This window comes from Sinocyclocheilus grahami, unplaced genomic scaffold, assembly GCF_001515645.1.
Source record: "Sinocyclocheilus grahami isolate Dianchi unplaced genomic scaffold, SAMN03320097.WGS_v1.1 scaffold18.1, whole genome shotgun sequence".
Classification (NCBI taxonomy): domain Eukaryota; kingdom Metazoa; phylum Chordata; class Actinopteri; order Cypriniformes; family Cyprinidae; genus Sinocyclocheilus; species Sinocyclocheilus grahami.
Genome location: NW_015505197.1, coordinates 2,165,628 through 2,185,259, shown reverse-complemented (window position 1 = coordinate 2,185,259; position 19,632 = coordinate 2,165,628). Strand labels below are relative to the sequence as shown.

At 41.1% G+C, this 19,632-nt stretch overlaps 1 protein-coding gene across 1 annotated transcript in view; it reads right to left on the bottom strand.

The window, feature by feature from the left end:
* Positions 1-19,632, bottom strand: part of LOC107553750 (baculoviral IAP repeat-containing protein 6-like) — an 81,330-nt gene that overhangs the window by 31,887 nt on the left and 29,811 nt on the right. Inside the window, exons 3-32 of the mRNA XM_016236065.1 lie at positions 16,971-17,108; positions 14,354-14,547; positions 13,750-13,861; positions 12,820-12,902; positions 12,480-12,702; positions 12,206-12,375; positions 12,050-12,108; positions 10,429-11,925; positions 9,355-9,504; positions 8,800-9,025; positions 7,521-7,681; positions 7,284-7,415; positions 7,049-7,180; positions 6,617-6,783; positions 6,177-6,310; positions 5,360-5,521; positions 5,140-5,271; positions 4,896-4,993; positions 4,507-4,654; positions 4,277-4,410; positions 4,046-4,180; positions 3,522-3,709; positions 3,120-3,425; positions 2,764-2,863; positions 2,336-2,550; positions 1,999-2,207; positions 1,083-1,429; positions 775-994; positions 537-673; positions 329-466 (exon numbers count right to left, since the gene is read on the bottom strand). Of these exons, the coding sequence (XP_016091551.1) occupies positions 329-466; positions 537-673; positions 775-994; positions 1,083-1,429; positions 1,999-2,207; positions 2,336-2,550; positions 2,764-2,863; positions 3,120-3,425; positions 3,522-3,709; positions 4,046-4,180; positions 4,277-4,410; positions 4,507-4,654; positions 4,896-4,993; positions 5,140-5,271; positions 5,360-5,521; positions 6,177-6,310; positions 6,617-6,783; positions 7,049-7,180; positions 7,284-7,415; positions 7,521-7,681; positions 8,800-9,025; positions 9,355-9,504; positions 10,429-11,925; positions 12,050-12,108; positions 12,206-12,375; positions 12,480-12,702; positions 12,820-12,902; positions 13,750-13,861; positions 14,354-14,547; positions 16,971-17,108 (6,247 nt within the window). The remainder of the gene's footprint in view (positions 1-328; positions 467-536; positions 674-774; positions 995-1,082; positions 1,430-1,998; positions 2,208-2,335; positions 2,551-2,763; positions 2,864-3,119; positions 3,426-3,521; positions 3,710-4,045; positions 4,181-4,276; positions 4,411-4,506; positions 4,655-4,895; positions 4,994-5,139; positions 5,272-5,359; positions 5,522-6,176; positions 6,311-6,616; positions 6,784-7,048; positions 7,181-7,283; positions 7,416-7,520; positions 7,682-8,799; positions 9,026-9,354; positions 9,505-10,428; positions 11,926-12,049; positions 12,109-12,205; positions 12,376-12,479; positions 12,703-12,819; positions 12,903-13,749; positions 13,862-14,353; positions 14,548-16,970; positions 17,109-19,632) is intronic.

Below are 19,632 nucleotides of genomic sequence, written 5' to 3'. Positions count from 1 at the left end.
ATATAACGAGAAAACAACTCTCGTTATGTCGATATAACGAGAAAACAAGAAGGGAAAATAAAAATAATGCATGGCCGCTTAGAACTTCCATATTAAACTGAAAAGTGGCAGATGAAAACATATCAGAATGATTTCTGAAGGATCATGTGACACTGAAGCCTGAGTAATGGCTGGTGAAAATTCAGCTTTGCCATCACAGAAAGAATTACATTTGATTAGATATTAAAATAGAAATCAAAAGCTTACCAACCACAAAACTTGTGGAGAGTAGTGTATACAAAACACTGGATTTTCAGTTTTTATGCTTGTCCAGGTCTAATAATCTCACCTGTAAAGGATCTTTCTCTGTCTTTAGACCCCAGAGGTTTCTTAGCTGCACTGGCTTCATCTTCCACACTCGCCACATAGTCGAGTAGTCGAGAGACCAGCATGACCACCCAGCTGACCATGGGGATATCCAACACACCTATAAACACACACAAAACTGTAACATAACCATAAACGCACATTCCCAATTCTCATTCTCAAACACACACCTTCTGTCCTGCGGGGCTGTGATGCGCTAGTCTGTTGCAGAGGCGATAACAGTGTGTCCAGAAGGTTCAACAAACCCTCTAAAACCCCACTGTTACCCAAAGATCTTTGGCCAATACAGGACAGCAACATAAATACCCTGAGGAAACGACAAGACGGATAAACATGAAGTCTGAGTATCCTCGGGAATAGTTCTGATAATTTTATACAACTTCTGCAAGAGTGTGTTGCTTGTGTTACCTGTCCTGAGGGAAGATGAGCAGCTGCTCGGAGTTGTAGAGCTCCTGCAGGACGTTGGACAAGAATTGGCCCCACCACCTCTCGCCTCCACACAGCTGCACCAGCAGCAGACCAGCATGCAGACGGATCTTAGGAGTTCCACTGATGCACAGCTGTTTAAAGAGCTCCTCACATGCCTGGGCGTGAAACGTGTTCTGCAACACTGAGGGCACAGAGTGACCTGAGCAAGAGAGAGGGAAACATTCATTCTGACATTAAAACTGAAGAACTGGAATAAGGTCAATTCAAATGTAATGTCACTCCCTCACCATTACAGCAGTGCAGCAGGCTGAGCAGCGTGTCCAACAGGTATCTGATGATAGTTCGGAGTTGCTCGGTAGAAGAGTTCTGGACCAGCTCTCTGGGGTCGTAGTTCTCAGGCAGGTGTTTCCGGGTGGCTCCCAGAGATACACGCAACCTCTGGACAGCGTGGTGTGCTAGGTTGAGCTGCAGCTGGAGCTGAATGCAGTCTTGGTAGGCCGAGAAAACACGGGAATCCTCCTCAACGGCTTTATCGGGCTTGCGCAGGAAGTACTGTGCATTATTAGCACTGTTAAGAGGTGGCAGGTCAATGTTCTGAAGTAGTGTCTCAAGTCGATGACAGGCCAGATTATACCTATAAGAGATTAGCATATTTAATACAGCATAAATTCCACCTATACCATTTGTGCAAAATGAAAACTTGCATTAAAAATTTTAACGAAATCTTTTAATTATTAGCACTTACTACAGTGTAATTATAAATACATGACCATTCAAAAGTTTGGGGTTCGTAAGATTTTTTTTATATTTTTGAAAAATTGTCTCTTATGTTCACCAAGGCTGCATAATTTAAAATAAACATTTAAAATAAGTGTTTTCTATTCTAATATGTTTAAAAATATGATTTATTCCTGTGATGGCAAAGCTGAATTTTCAGAACAGTTTTTCTACATAATATTTTTGTGGAAACCGTGATATTCTTTTTTCTCAGGATTCTTTGATGAATAGAAAGTTTAAAAGAACAGTGAAATTTATTTTTGTGTAACATTATATGTCTTTACTGTCACTTTTGTTCAACTTAACATGTTCCTGCTGAAGAAAAGAATTTCCTTAATTTTAAAAAAAAATTAAACTCTCACCCTAAATGTTGAATTGTAGTGAATAGTAGCTCATTTAAAATTCTGAATTTGCAGCCTCACTGACCTGCACTGAATGTCTTCCTGTAGGGCCACCATCATTGACAAATGTTGATCCAGATCTGGCTGACTGGCAGCTTCGCTCTCTCCCCTCAGAGGATCATGCATCAGCTTCAGTTCACTTTCCCATGGCAGGATATAGGTGTGGCCATAATAAAAACCCAATGGGATTTTAGCCCGGGCATTAGTGCTGCCATATCGACCAATCACAGTGATCTGGGGGAGGGGCACAGAATGCGTGACAGTGATCTCAATATAACAATGATATTCTCTGCATTAAAGCTCACAGAAAACAAACTGCTATGAGCCCTGTACACATTTGATTATGATAAACGTGTATAAACCTTCATGAATCTGCAGACGGGAGGTGGCAGCAAGTCATGCAGAATCAGCGAGTGTGTGCTGATATCTGTGGCGACCACGAGTCGCCTCCCATCCACCTCCTCCCCAAGAGTCCAAATGTCGATGGAAAGGGAGGCCAAGTCAGCACATGTGGGGATTAGTGCATCCGTCAGCAACACCGGTCGGCCGAAATCTAGAGTCACAAACCGTCTTGCACCTACAGAGAAAAGACATTGTCTTTACTTCAAAGATCACACGATCCAAATATGTACACCAAAACATATAGCCAAAGCAAATGATAGATTTTGTATAATATAATGAAAAAAAGTTAAGTCATCCTTCCAATTCCCTTGGAAGTTTTCTGGGACCCCTTAGAGGGCCACAAGGTTGAGAACCACTGCTCTAGTGTGAGGGCTGAAGTGGCAAGTACCTGAATGCATTCGTTCGATTATTATGGACTGGTGTGGTGGAGGTTGTAGAAAGTGAGAGGCCTGTGAGATTGCCAATGCCAGGCCACTTCCTATGGGGTTCTGCAATGACAACACACACACACATACATACACATTAGCTGAACGCAACCCACAAGTTTAACTACAGAAAGTAAATAAACAACACAACCCCTTACAGGAAAATAACACATTTATGCTACATTACCAACTAGCCTCTGCTACTGTGCTCAAATTTGCCACAACATCAATTTTGGAGGATATTTGATAAATAACAATAATAATAATAATCATTTAAACAGTACGAATATACAAGCACAAGGAGGTTTTCAAAACTTACTGGTTTGGCTTTCTGTGTGTTTTTATTCTGTGCTGAAAGGTTCACAGGTGGAGGATCAATGACAGATCCTGGGAAGAGCTGAGCCAGTTCCACACTAATAGCCGCAGACACGGCCTCATTCGGTGGGGTGAGAGGAGGCGTCATGAAAAGCGGTGTAGTTTTAGGGGTGGGCGGGATGACGTCAGAGGGGTGGATGAAGAAGCCTGGGGCAGAGGACGGGTTGGATGGCACAGAGTTGACAATGCCTGATGCTGCGGTGGCTGCCGCTGAGGTGGTTTGGTGAAGTTTGGCCTCCAGCTTCGCCTTCTGTTTCAAGAGATAACCAATTACATACAGTCATAAAGTACTGAATTAATCGAGACATCAAGATTAAAATGAATAAAGAATGTATTCATGTATGACCTGCTGCTGGAGTTTTAGAAGCTGTTGCTGCTTCTCCTGAAGAACTTGAAGCTGCTGTTCGGCAGACACCATTGCATGAGACAGAGACTGCAGGGCCACCTGTGCAGCTGAGCTAAGGGCCGTTGACGCCTCACCAACCGTCCCAGCAGACAGCCCTGTCATTGTGGGTGTCACACCAAAGGTGCTCACTGTAGAAGATCGTAAAGGGAAACAGGCTTTAACACTAAAGGTGCAGTCACATTTACTGGTGCTCAGCAAAATTTTTCATGCAAAATTCAATAATTTAAATAGAAATCAGATCAAGTTTCACATGACTGTCAAAAAGTTTTTACAGATTTCAGGAGTTGCTTGCTTGGCTGCTTGGTTTGAAAGTGAGATTTGTGTGAGCTGTGCTTCATGCTACACTAGTTTCAGCAAGTGACCACACCTTAAAAGATGAGGTCCATGATGACACACAGTTAGTGGTAAAATAAACAAGATGTGAAAGAGGAAAAGGAAAGTGGGATATATACCGGTGAACATACTTGCATCATCCCTCTCAACCCTGGTGCCATCACTGGTGGAGACGCAAGTAAAGTGCAGCGGTTCGACCTCCAGCAGGCCGGTTAGAGCAGTAAAACTGCCCTCTGCCGCCCCACTGCTGTTCACCTTCCCATTACCTGACATTAGACCCAAAAACCATTAAATGTTTGTCTTTCCAATTTTTATATTTATTGATGAATGTAAGTGCATGAGGGAAGAATGCATTGGCACACCTGAGAGAATATCGGACAAGTCAATCTCATCCGACTGGACCCCAATGCTGCTGTTGTAGGCATTCTTACAGGAAGACCCGCTCACCTCCAGGTCAAACAGTACTGGGTCAAATGGAGACCCATACAGACCATATCTGAACAGAGATGACCATGACAAAATTTCATTTCCTTAAAACGATCACTTCTACATGCTCAGAAAAAGCTTTTTTGAACAAATAAATAAAGCTGACCTGGTCTGCAACAGCGCCTCAAGTGGAGTCAGGCGGTCTTGCAGCTGCCGAGAGACAGCAGTGAGCAGAGAGGCGCAAGAGGTACTGCAGCCGGCCAGGTCCTCATCTTTCACATAATTTAACAGGACAAAGTACCAAAAGACAGATCCTGAAGGACAAAGAAAGACAGGAACACAAGCGTTTTAACATTTTAAATGAAATAAGTATAAGTTTTTTTAATACTTAAGAAGTTAATACTTTAAGTATTGTTTAATAAATAGTTTAAATTTTTGGAACGAAACAGTCTCATCACATAACAAATATTAAAAGGCACTATACATTTACAACTATAAAAAAAATTACCTCCTGTGGCAGCAGCAGGCAAATAAGGCATATATTAAATAAATTACCTCCTGTGGCAGCAGCAGGCAAATAAGGCATATTATCCAGAAGAGCTTTAAACAGAGCCTGGCCAAAACCCTGCTGACCGGGGTCTCCTTTACCGGTACTAAAATGTGAAAGACATTTATCCATTAAGCTTAATGAACAAGACACCACTGTATCTGCACGTTAACTGGACAGTCCAGTTCATCAGTTCTACAATGAGACTATAATAAGACTGAAGATCAGAAAATAGTGAGGCTGCAAACTCACCTAATACAAAGTGCAAGAAAGCGAGAGCATTTATGAGCTATACTGCGTCCAGCCTCAAAGAAACATGCCCTGATGATGTCTGTCAGCCGTCTCCTAGTTTTAGTCAAAAGCCCCTCCTTTCCCTCTCTCAAACTAAAGGACAAAGGATTATAAAATTCATTAAAAGAGGCAAAAGATAAAACTGAAAGACTAAAAATGCAGACGCACAGTGAAGCCTCACCTGCAGGGTCCGTTGGAGTAAACCCCTGCCAGCCAGCAGAGGATGTCCAAAATGAGACTCTGACAGTGTTCTGAACTCTGCCCGTCTTCTCCACGCTTACACAAACCTCTTAGCAGCTTTTCATGGAGCTCAGGAAACTGAAGCATTGCACAGCGTTGCACTCTGGGAAATAAAAGCAGACAGACAGCACATTCAGACAATGGACTGGCTGTTGTATTCCTTAAAATGCATCACTGAAACAGGGTAATAATTGCTTTCCTAATGTGCAAACTATCACATACATACACTACCGTTCAAACACTTGAGTGTCAGTAAGATTTTTTTTTAAAGGAAATGTATATATTTATTCAACAAGAATGCATTAAAGTGATCAAAACTGACAACAGAGACACTTTTATTTTAACAAGAATTTTTTTTTTTTTTTTTTTCAAATGCTGTTCTGTTGAACTTTCTATTCAGGGATTCCAGAAAAAAATGTATCAGTCACCACAAAAATATTAAGCAGATCTACTGCTATTCAACATTGATAATAAGAAACTTGAGCACCAAATCAGCATATTAGAATGATTTCTGAAGGATCATGTGGCACTGAAGACTGGGGTAATGGCTGCTGGAAATTATGCTTTGCCTTCACAGGAATTAATTATATATTAAAATATTTAAAAACAGAAAACAGTTATTTGTAATATATCAGAACAGTTTTTACTGTATTTTTGACCAAACAAATGCAGCTTTGGGGAGCATAAGAGACAGAACACTAAAAATCTTACCAACTTCAAACTTGTGAATGGTAGTGTATAGTACATGTATCTCTTACCGTTCTTTTGGTACAGACGTTTTCCTAAATCTCCTAACTGTGACAGACACTTCCTGGAGCAAGTCACAGCCCCGCAGGTTATCAGGCTTTTTAGGGGTAGACTGAGGATCAGCTTTAGACGTGGAGGCCTTTTCCTGAAAAGGAGAGCGATTTTATGAAAATTATAACTGTCATCATTTGGCCTTTACCTCCATGCAAAAAACACAGATCAAGTGAAGAGTTATATCTTTTATGAAGCAATGCAGCTACACAGCCACCAGAGGTCTGTATAGTAGTTAGACAACTGAATCTCACCCACAAACCAGCACTCAAAGCTATGACGTCAGTGTTTGCAGAAATTAGTGTTTTGAAAACGCTTGAACAAACACCAAGGATTACACGCTTTAGTTTAAAAAAAGCAAAAAAGTCAATTACAGTTCAAGTCAGTGTTTGTACTGTACCTTTGTGGCCTGAGCCCTCTGCAGCAGGGATGAGAGCGAGTGAGCTTTACTACTGTGAGGTTTGGCTGAGGGCATCCGCACCACCGGCCTCAAGCTCTCATCCAGACCTTTATCATTCACTGCTTTAATGTGCACCAAGAACGAACGATATTTTCCCCCTGCCATGCCTAGAAAGGGGAATGAAAAGGAAAATGACGATTTCATTTGTTCTAAACATAAGAGAGATTTACAACAGAATTCAGGACTATGCCATCAGTTTTAATGTGCATAATTACATCTCATTTACTAACACCTAAATTACTTTATTTAAAGGTACAATCAGTATTTTTTATGCTGCATATTCATGCCAGTTAAATACTGTACGCAGCTCTGCACTTGTTCATAGCTGTGTTTCTTCACTGTTAGTTTACTGGCACACTGTTGGGGGCAAACCTTTGAGGAGTTTGGGACTTGTAAGACTCAGCATCCCTGCGTGTCCAGACAGATCCAGTCCACTGGACAACCACACCGGCCCACACAAGATATCATCTTTGTGCTCCTGCAGGAACGGACACAGCCTGGAGCCTGAGACAGATAGAGACGTATTATTAAAAAATGCTGACAGATGTTAGCATAACAGGTGAACGTTTTCAGGTGGTCAAGATGGCTTAATCATCAGGACTCTTACCTGGCGCCTCCTCGATGTCCATGAACTGGATGTCCTCTGAGAAATCGTGCAGGTGAGATTGTCCATTCTTCTCTCCATTTGAGTGCAGGACATGAGACAAGGGGAAAACAATCTGCCTGTCCACTGCTGTCTCTGCAGTACAAAGCGTTACACAACAAAAATTAATTTGGGGAAAAAAATCGGACCAAACTAGCCCACGGAATCTAAGGTATCTTTTTCTGCTTAAGACTGACTCACCATTCACTTTGCCCAGGCCTGGTGCTTTGTTCTTCAGCAGTGTGACCTGGATTTGTGGGATGTTAGTAATACTGCTGTTTAGCACAAACTTGAAGTCCACATGTCCAACCATGCAGGCTTTGGGCAAGACCAGCTCGAACACGTGCTCGTCCCAACTGGAGCTGAGAGAGAGATATTACACAATATTTATATTTGATCTATTTGTGTGTGAGATACTAGAAGAACAACACATAGCTGAAAAAACCTCTCAGCCAATCAGATTTGAGGACCAGAAACAACTGCTATATAAATAAATATATGTATGTATGTGTGATTTTAAAGGGGTCATGAACTGCCTTTTTTATTATTTTGTACTGTTCTCTGCAGTCTACTAATAATGTAATCAAGATTTTTACATCAAAAAACATCATAATTTAGAAGTAATAGGCTATTTTCTGTCCTGTTTTGACCCCCTTCATTGGAACGCTCTGTTTGAATAGGCGTGGCGGATTCTAGACTCGGAAGTAAACACCCACTGCTATGATTGGCTAATAGTTGTGTATGTTTGACAGCCTACATCCTTCATGGATGGGCGCTGCTATGATTTAGGTTAAAAAAAGCATAAATACACAGTACATATCAAACGATCTGTAATAACAGACAAAGCAATAGTGACCAAAAAACGTCTTTTAGATTCAGTCTTTCTGAAAATCCTGCGTCGAATTGTGCCTTGTTTGTAAACGAATCCGCGGTAAAATGAAGTGAACAAAGGACCAAGTTCTTACTGACATGGCCTGCAACTTCATTAAAAATAAAATTCATCCATTCTTTCCCAATGTTGGGATCAGAAGGAAGGCTGTGTTTTTCCATAACTTGGCAATGAACAGCATCTTGTTGTCTTCGATCCATCTTTATCTTTTGATTTCTGCGTAGACTTGCGTTTGCCTCTCTCGTTATTTAAACTACATGCGTGAAACTGTGGGCGGGGCTAAACAGGCAGTGCTGAAGAAGCAGGCGTTGATCTTCAACAGTGGTGGTATTTAGTTAGCCACACTATTACGTCATAAAGTGGCACATTCCACAACCTGTCGTTTTGGCAGATTGGCTTCAATATAAGCTGTTTTTAGACTAACGAGAAAGTTTTGAGTTCTGAAACTTACAGCATGTTTTATAGTACAGTGACCTCTAATATGCCAAAAGTTTCTCAGTTAACTACAACTGTTTTCATACATACATGATCATGTGTGTACTTGGGTGTATGCTGTATGAGGGACAGTGTAGGCTGTTTGTGAATGCACACCTGTCACTCTGTAGTTTCCAGGTGCGTGTGTGTTGCGCAGCATCACCGTGATGTTGCTGGTGAAGGTGTTGCGGATGCCGCCTTTGCTGCTGTTCTTGCTGCACCTCCACCCAGCAAGGGGGCACTGTTGCCGAGAAGCGTGGCGTCAGCGTTTCAAAACGTGTTAGTTCCACCAGAGATGAAAGTCTTTCTACGGTCAATGGCTGGTCCACTAGGAGGTCAACTCCTGCCAAAAGAGACACCGCTTACTATACTGAACACTTCTACAAGTATGAAGCAAACCACCATTTTACTGCTAGTGAGATGTACACAGAGAGAAAATGCAACATCAGATGACACAATGAATAAAGAAGAACACAGAGAGGAACATTTCCCAGAAAGCTCACATGGGCGGTTTTAAATACACAAAATCCAATTCAGCAGGACCAACTGATTTCTTAAGGCTTTGATGTGAGGTAGCTGAAGTTGCAAATGAAATAAACCATTTTATCCCCTGCTTTATGTCGGACAGACACAAAACACACCAAGTTTAATGTGCTTTCATGTGTCACTCACCTGTGATACCTGGGCTTGAAGGATTTGATGTGGGCTTTGCTCCGTCCAGTAGTTGCTCTGCCCTATTAGACAGGGGGCCGTCGACAAAAATGTCGGCGTCATCGATATCATCACACACACCTCCAATTTGAAGGAAATGAAGCTCTCCACCTTCATATAGGGAAACAAAAAACTTATTTGGCCGAGTGCTCAAGCTTCAGAAATTAACTTTGAATGACATTTAAATAATTGCATCAAGTGACTTGCCATCAAGTGAACACTAAATGGTCAAATACCTTCATATATAAAAAAAAAATTAAATAAAAAAAAAACGTACTGGCACACCTTCATCAACAAACCACACAATTTATTTATTCATATGCATATCAAGGATGGTAGGCACATCATACTTAGGGTTAAAAGGCTTGTTCAGCTCGCTAACTGCAAGTACGTCTTATATTAACAGTGATTTTAGTCTTAATCAAACTACTCATTAACAAATACAGTGACGGACAGCCAAAAAAAACAAAAGTGAAAGGCAGGGGTGGAATTCCCCTATTCTCCCCTTTTCTAATAGATGTGATAATATTTTTTTCTTGAGCAGCAAATCAGCATATTAGAATGATTTATGAAGCATCATGTGACACTGAAGTCTAGAGTAATGACTACTGAAAATTCAGCTTTACCATCACATGAATAAATTATATTTAAAATGCATTCTCAAAAACACACAATAGCAAATCTGGCATTAATAGACCAGAGCAACAGATTCATAAACCTTACTACTGTGCTTAATTTTAATTCAGCCAGTAAAAAGGGCAATACAAATCATAAAACCAGTAGTGGCAATCCTTGACTCCCCAAGGTCACTTCTCATGGATGCAAGCGACACAGCGGCCATATTTATGAGTCGGTTGAGCTCACTATGGTTAATGAGAACCTTACTGGTTACCATAGCGATGAGGTATGTGTGGGCAGCAAGCTAAACTGAAAGAAACAGTGAACTTCCACGCCTCACATCTCCTTGTTGGTGAACAACACATGAAGAAGCCAGTAATAAGTTGAAGCGCAAATAAATGTCAATAACTTGCTTACCTTTTGTGCAGGCACACAGCCGGTCAGTGCCTGAGCAGTAGGTAACAGAGACAAAGGGGTCCACCTCCTCTGTCCCATCTTTCTTGGGTGGCTCCACCTTGGCCAGCACCTCTAGGGTGGACAAGTCTAGAATCATGATGTAACCCGCCTGTGTAGTCACCACCAGGTGTCCAAGTCCAGCCACCTCTCCTCTCTTCTCCTTCCCAGCGGCAGTTCCCATGCTTGGGCCAGCTGTCACTGCAGATGCAACCATCCCTGTGCCATTTTTGAGCCCTGAAGGTGTCGACTCCTCAGACGTTTCCTCTCCATCATCCTCTCTGCCATCCAGCACATCTGGCGGCAGGAGGAGGAGAGAAGTGACAGCATCCCGTGGGTCACGAATCTGCTGCACCTTCACTGGTTCTTCCTCCAGGGTCACAATGCGGGTGTAGTAATTCAATTTATAGAGTGCAAGGTATCCGCCACCACCACCACTGGCCCCTAGAGGTCTGGAAGTATGGGGCTGCTGCTGGTCATGAGGGGGCAGGATGAGAGGGGTCTGTGGAGGAGAGGAGCCCGAGTGGGCGTCATGGCCATTGGCCAGTGTCTGTCCTTTGCGATGGCCACAGAGGGCCGAATGCAGACGGTTAAGTGTGTTTAACACCTCCACTTGATTGATAGCGCTAAGGGACTCTACGGAGCACGGTTGAAGACCAACTAACAAGTGTAATCCATCGCTGCAGGGCGTGATTGAGTCAACGTACAGGTTCTCTTCCTCCAATGCTTTTGGCAACCGCAAGCACTGCACCAGAGAGCCCGGCCGTGGAGCCAGAGAGCTCCACTTTTCCCCATCCAGAGGTCCGAGCCCAGCTGCCGCATCAGCAAACTGCTGGATATATGTGATGGGAGGGTCCTGCAGCAGCAGCTGCTCATGCGAGTCAAACTCCATCTCGATAATCTGCGGGACAGTGAAGCCCTCCTCGTGAAGCCCTTTGCTCATCAGGTTGTTCATCTGGGTGAACATCTTCCCTGAAGACTTCTCATCTGCTTCCTTGATGCTGTACAGGAGTAGTACAGGCATAGTCCTATGCGCAGGGGTGGCTGGTGGTAGGTTTGGGGAGCCCAGGTCTGTGGGGAGATTACAGGACCCGATCTCCATGGGACCCTGGTCCAGAGCAAGCCCCTCAGGGGCAGCAGTCCTTACTGGGCTATCCATGGAGCGTCGAGACGGAGGGGGACCTAGTGGAGAACTAGCTGCTGACCTGTAGCTTAGCAGTCCGCCGGCCAGCAGGCAGGGGAAGGGAATGTTGTGGTGCTCGGCTGGCCTCTCCTTAGCCTTGTCAGCTTTTGGGGGGCCCAGTGAGTGCGGGGGGTTGGCCCCCAGCTCCTCCAGGTCTTTAACGGTGTCCTCCAGCACACTGGCCACCACCTCCCACTGCAACTTCTCAGGCTGCTGTAGGACACTGAGAGCCGTGACTCCCAAACTCACCTCCATTGTCTCTTTCTGACCCAGTGGGCCTACACATATGGAAAGCAGGAGAACGATAAATAATGCGTTTATTGACAACACTGAGTGCAGATATGAAAATTAAGTGTTGAATAAACTTTATTAATACATGAAAATACATTTTCTACTTTTTACCTGTGACCGACTCTGATCTGGAATGCTCTTCGCTGTCCGAGTCCTCTATCTGGTCATCACTAGGAACAAAAACACAGGAAATGTTCAATAAACACAATAACAGAGGAAGACATCTTAAAATAATTTGCCACAAGTGTGTATAAGTAGGTTTAGAACCTGTCCCCCTCTAGTTTGGGTAAGTCAGAGCAGCAGGTGGCCTCCTCTAGCCAGGAGAGTGTGGGCCTTCGTGATTCTGTGCCTGTGAGACTCTGCTGCTCACTGCTGGACAGGATCAGCTGCCTCAAGATAGCTGGGTCATATGGGTTCACCTCAAACTTTAAATGCACCTGCACAAGTGAGAAAAACGTTGAGACAGAGCACAGAGATTTAGGTGTACTGTGTCTTTCTCATCCACTTTAGAGAGTGATAAACATAGTGATGAACAACAAACCTTCATAAGCTTCAAAACATCCCAGATGCAAATCTTCCCCCTTTTGGTTGCCGTAGCAAGGAAATGAGGGCAGCTACCAAACCCATAGCACACGATTTTATCTGAACCATCTGCACTGGGAAACTGGGCTGGGCTGGTGGCCAAGGTGACGGATAGCGGAACGTTTTGGGTGTGCTCCCCTTTCACGAACGGACAGTTGGGCGAGTGGCGCTCATGCTCAGACCTAAAAAAGTATCAGATGTTTTATCGGAATGGTTAATAGCAATAGGAAGGCCTTCATTATGGTTCATGTGAGAGTGAGTGAGACATTGCAGCCGTGTTTTATTGGGGTGCTTCTCACCAGGGCTCATCTGTAGGTTCCCAGCACACTAAACACACGCTGCAGGTGAAGCACATGGCCCGGTCATCACCTGTGGATGCAGGCTAGAAGGAAGAAGACAGAGCTGTTAGCACCATCCACAGTGCAAAGAGATGTTCAAAGACCTGATACAAGAGGACAAAGACGACACATTATATCACACTATAAATGCAATACCCAGAAGCAAAAGTCAAAGAATGACCCGAATGAATGCTCTGATAAGCACTTTCAAATTTCTGTATGCGGGAACCAAATTTGATCTGCTCTTCAACATGTTGCATTAGCACAAGTCTTTACATGAAAGACTCCTTAACTTAAACCAATACATTTGGTATAACAGTTTAAAAAGATTAAAGTCCACCTAGACGGTCAGGGCAAACCTTAAAATACATTTCAGTTCATAATTAATCATGTTTTCCTGTTTCGCAGAATGTCCCTTTGCTGTGGCATCACCCTTTCATCCACAACACAGAGGCACTGTTCTCCCTTCGCTCTGTTCGGTTGGCATGACAACAGGGTAAGAGGAGTAGTGTGGTCTCCTTGGTTACCAGCGCAGCTCAACCCTCCTTGGCATGCATGGTGACTCAAGTAGAGACAATACATCATGTACCAGAGCATCATCGGGAATTCCCTAATATTATAATAAAACTAAAAGTGAAACCTAATGGCCTGAAAATTTTTTCATTGTTGTTGACCCAGTTCATGTCTGTTCAAAATGATATCCCTTTCAATAGTGATACAAACAGGCTTTCACAATAAGTCAGTGGCCATCAAGAGGAATCATTCAAACAGCGAAAAAAAAAAAACCACATGGCAAGCAAAGCGAAGAGGACCTTAGCAGAGAAAGCCAGGGCAAAATTTAAAGGTGGCAGTCAATTTGGAAAGAATCATTGACATGGTGATGAGACAAACCTGGTGATAAAAGCCTGCCTGGGACATGGGATCAGGCTGAGCCCACCTGTAGCCAGTATGAGGCCAGGATGTGAACGTCTCTCTCCTGTTAGCTTCACTGTACATCAAAGACCTGCAAATATCACACATGCACTCTTAAGTCAAACAATCTTTGGTGGTAAAGAGGCACAAACAGTACTTCAAATCAGTCTACATCCTCAAATTTAAACTAGTTTTTTACACTTTCTGTAGAAAATCTGAGCGGTGCTTGCACATGCTGCCACCACAAATATAAGGTGTTCTGAATGTTTTTCAGTGTGTTTTAGTATGGTTATGTAAGGTGTGCTGGGTGTTTTTAACAGTTTTTCCATAATGGACCAAGCCAAATTACCCTATACTCCAAATCTCAATCATGTACTGGTTTCCAGATATGACTTGGGTCCATTCATCAACATAAAAGTCTTTAATTTTTTCACCCACTGTCCGCAAATGGCAAATGGAAATGGAAAAGTAATAGCACAATTCTCAAGCTGCACTATTTGAGGTATAATTTACAATTCTGAATGCTGTTATGCTATCAAAAATAATTCAACAAACACTGAAGTGCCTTGTCTTGAGTAGTTACCTGTCTACAGAGCGCCCTGGTCCAACACCCAGCTCTGGCCTGCCACTTGGTAAGAGGTAGGAGAGTCTGTCCATGACCGAAGAGGCGACCGTCAGGGCTGCAACATTCTGATTCAACTTTTTCAACTCATTCACGATGGCACTCGTTACCACCTTTAGCACATGATGAGGGAGATGGAAGGTCACGGTTGCCCACTGGAAAGTGAGAAAGATGTAGGGTAACATTAAATTTCAACAGCATTCACAGCAGGAAGGCATGCAAGATGGTGTTAATAATAGGCCTACATCTTTTATAGGAGCTTGTAAGAGCTGCAAATACTTGAGGATTTTCTAAGTTCAGCTGCCTCATTTCAGGCCAAGTGTTTCAATATTTTTTTAAACTGAAATGTCTGAACAAGTCTAAACAAGCTTGTTCACAACAATCCTGGCTTATTTGAACTTTCCCTCTCATTTAGAAAAACTTCCAATGTTCAAACATGAAATAACCTGATACACAATCGGTGCTCTTTCAAAGAGCCAGGAAAGTTCCAGAACCCGGTGCAGTGGCCTGACAGGGGTCAATGGAGGGCGGAGAGAGAAATCGATCACCATAGCTGACGCCCATTGTTACACCAGTGCAATCTGGTTGTCTCCCAAATTACAGAAAAAAGGGTGCCTGGATGACTACACATGGGAACATTGCACTTACTTTAATTTTTTTAACCACATGGGACTGATGCCGTGGTCCACTGCGAAACTGATTAACAGGACTGCAGTAATATGCTGATAGCTTGGAGGACGCAGGGGAGAAACATGCCATCATTATTAACTGCAGAGGCCCATTTATTTAGAGACTCACAAAGAGAGTGCTGATTTAGGATCAGTTTTGTTCCTCCAATCTAGATGAATATGACTCATGTACAGAAAACAGATCCTAGATCAGCATTTATGAGAGGTCCTTATAAACGCACCATGTAAATAAAGGAGCCGAAGACTCCCAGTGTGATAACCGATGCTCTTGTTTTCTCATTACACAGATGCAATCTGTATGTACTATACACAAAAGACTAAAGAAATCTCTGCTCTCTGTCCACATGCTTGCATCTGGTAGAGCCTGCAGCAATGAGAGCTTAAATTGGTACTGTTATTGTATTATTACTAGCACATTATTTTTACAAATTTTTAAATAGTTAATTTAATTTTACAAACAATTAATACACTTTTTTATTGCATTTTACTTTATTTTGTAGTTTATTTATTTAATTTGCAATTATTTTTATATTTGTTGTATACTGTTTATTGCTATTGTTTTTTATTATTACTGGCACAATATTTCTATTTATTTATTTATTTTTTATTAAATTTATGTAAAACTATTCTGCCGATTATTATACCAAAAGAACACTTTGAAACTAAAAATTACTCTTGAAGGGGAACAAAATGGCACTTGAGAGGGAAAAAATTGGAAGCAATCCGTTTAGTAAATTTGTGCTGCAGAGAATCCTGTCACATCTAATAATGTGTTACTCTTTAAACTGAGTGTTTCTCTCTGCTCTTCACTTTGCATTTTTACAGTAGCAGTCGTGACAGTATATATAAAGACAGAGGGAGTCTTAAGATGGACCTCAGCTTTGACAGATTTCACTGGCACAGCTGCATTAGTGGGAGTCTTTGATCATCCTCCTGTTACTGCAGGGCTACTGATACACCTCAGAGCTCTGCCGCACCGCTGTTCAATACAGCCTGCGTGTGTCTGCACAGATCAGTCACTGTGAGGATGTGTCTCATGAATAATCTATACTCTGTAATGCTACATGACTCAACTATTTTTGCTTATTAACAAACACACACACAGTCAGAGTGCATTACATCAGCAAACATGCACCACACACACTGTGCCACAAGGTTTTAATCCAACTTTATGGGACCCACAAATTCAAGAAAGGAAAAGAAGCTTGCCAGAAGCTCTGCAGCACTGAAACATGACGCCAAATCCCAGCACTGCACAATAATGAATGAATGGCCAATACTACCAGCGTGTGTGTTTGTGTCAAAGAGACAACCAGTCCTGTGCCTGAAGAGCACTTTAAGAATATGAATACATTTGAAAAATTCTTGATAGGACAGAATATGTTTTCTATGGAAGTCCGTTTCTGCTTCAGATTAAAAAAAGGTAACTAAGCAATGAAGCTGTAATTAGGAAATAACGTCACAATTGCCAGAAATTAAGCAACAATGAATTAAGATATGAAGTTGTATTTGTGAAATATCTTCTCACAAAAAAATGCAATTGTGAAATATATAAGACTTAATTGTAAAATATGATATCCCAAATGTATAAAATTGCAAAAAAATGATGCCCAGAAGATATAAAATAAAAAAATCAATTCCGAGAAATAAAATTACAGTTGTAGCTTTAAAGACGTAACTGAAGGTGCATTGTGAGATAGTTTTAATTGTGTGCTATAAAGTCACATTTGTGAGCTATAACGTCAAATTATTAGACATGTTAAAAAAAAATAGATACATACAATCGCAATTGTAAGATATTATTATACTCTGTGGTTACAAAAACATTATAATGATTAGAACAGTGAGATGACTTATGAATGATGCATTCACCTTCCTGTTAGACTCACCTTTGCCACTTTGTGATTGGCCGCCGTCTCATGTGAGGTATTCTCCAGGCCTTCTTTGAGCTGGGTGAGAAAGAGATCGTAGCCCTCTGTGTTGGAAACATCCACCTTCTCCATACATGCATACAACATCTGCTGGGCCTGCAGGGGAACACGGGGAACATTGTATTTCACGTTTGCCACTTATTCAAACCTCAAAGGTGCAGAATATAAGCAATAAGTCATTCATCTATATACAGAGCGGAGCACAAGGCAGTCCATCACTGTTAAAGCAACTGCACCGTGATGGCCTCTCCTCATCGAGTCTGTATTTTCTCATGTGGATTTCAAATGATAGTGTTGAAGTGTTATGCCATTAGACTGCTTCAGATTATTAAGGGATACTGATCTCAAAGGACCAATAGCACAGGAGTGATGGTACTTTCTACTGCAGGAAACATTAGTTATTACAGAACCAAGACCGTAAAGATGTTACACAAGATTACTGTTTCGTATAAGTGCTGCTCCTCTAAAAATGTCTATTCATCAAAGAATCCTAAAAAACTGTATCAGGGTTTCCACAAAAATAGTAATCAGCACAACTGTTTTCAAAAGTAATACGAAATGTTACTTGAACATCAAATCAGCATATTAGAAAGATTTCTGAAGGATCATGTAAAGGATCACTAAAATTACATAATTAAAATGGATTAAAAATTAAAACTGTTAATTGAAATAGTACAATTATTTCATAATAATACCATTTAACTATTTTTTATCAAATAAATGCAGCTCTAGTCATCATAAGATACTTCAAAAACAATTCTTACCGATCTCAAACCTTTGAACTGCAGTGTACTTTTAGACTAACCGGGGTTACCCTGATTCGAACTTATGAATCTAATTACACACAGAATCAGTCTTTCTTCCATTTCATGTTGATTTGTAATGACATTTTATGTAAAACCTCCACAGGGTCAACACTGAAAATTGTGTACCCGAGCACATCATGACGCCTCTTTTTTGATGCTTCAGAGTTCAATGCACTGGGTAACACGGTCACAAATCGTTAAAGGGCTTTAATACGCAGTGTGTCTTTTACCGAGTGCTCAGATGGAAGCTCACGCCTTACATTATTCACTACCTCTCAAGCACATCACAGAGATTTTCAGCTGACGTTTCAAACAATACTGCTTGGCTCCACCTAGAGATTTCCAACTATTTATGCTATTTTTGTGTGCCTAGAAACTCTAGTAACAACTCATAAAAACGGCATGACGGCAATGTAATTTCAGACAAGTACACAAAATGAAACAACGCCCCAGAGATTAGAAAGACTGAATATAAAGGTATTTAACAGTCTTGTATGAACATGTTCTGTCTCATTAATTTTACCATTTCGAATCAGTTCCATAAAACAATAAGCTAATCACAATCAACATTATGCTATTGGAAATCCTATATAAACAGATTTACTTCCAGTGCTGCGGTGATGACTCATGTTTACACTTCAGTTCTCACATTTCACCGTACATGTTTATGAATGGCCTTTCTGAACAACAAGTTTAGTCACATGACTCAGGCACTTCAGTCTGAGACTATGTTAACTCATGTGACCTAGCAGAACAGATTTGGCTCCCATGAGGAACAGCTCATGGCCTGCAGAAGTTTGTTTTGACATCAATAGCCTCAATTGTGTATTGGAAAATATTAGGGCTGCCACTAATGACTTTTTTATTTCGATTAATCATATCGACTAATTTATCGATCAATCTAAACGATTAATTACCCACACAAAAAAGTAGACTGCAAGAATGACAACATATCCATGTGTTCTAGTCTACTACTAATAAAATTATAATCAAAAAACACTTTTAAAGGAGTATTTACAGAATTTATTTAGGAGAAAAACGTAAATGTGCAGTATTTCTGAATGCTTTTTTAAAAAAAAATTTATAAAATCAATTAATTGGAAATGCTTTTGAATATTAAAAATGAATGGAACCATTAAAATGCAATCCAGAAAATAATGGAAAACAGAATAAAAACTAAAAAAAAAAAACTACTGATAAAACTGTAAAACTCAATTAATTAGACAGGCTTTTTGATAAAAAAATTTTTTATTTAACCATTAAAACAGAGTATAGAAAAATGAGAATGGAAAAAAAACAACTGAATTTGGAAATAAAACGGATTTCATAGGGCTCTATAATTAAAATAATTTTTTTGTGGTAATAAAAATAGATGTAAATGAACAATAGCCTTTAAAATGACTTAAAATACATATATAATAGCAATGAGGAAATAATAATTAGTTCAAATAAAGAAAAGCAAGAAATCATATGGTTTTATTGAGCAAAATTGTTAAAATACATAATGTATTATAAACAATAGAGCTAATGTACATTATGCATTACAACAAAGGCCTGCAGAGGGCGCCAAAGGCCTGAGGATTGTTTTTACACATTAAGGCTGATTTATACTTCTGCGTCGGACCTACGCCGTAGCTTACGCATAGATGCACACCCATATGCCGTAGCCTGACGTGCACCTCTCCAAAAATCTAACAGCGCGTCAATTCTACGCAGACCGCAAGCGCTGTGATTGGTCTGCAAGAACCCCTCCCTCCATATGTACTTGAGTTTTGTGTGTGTTTATGTGCACTTTAATATATTTTAATGTTACA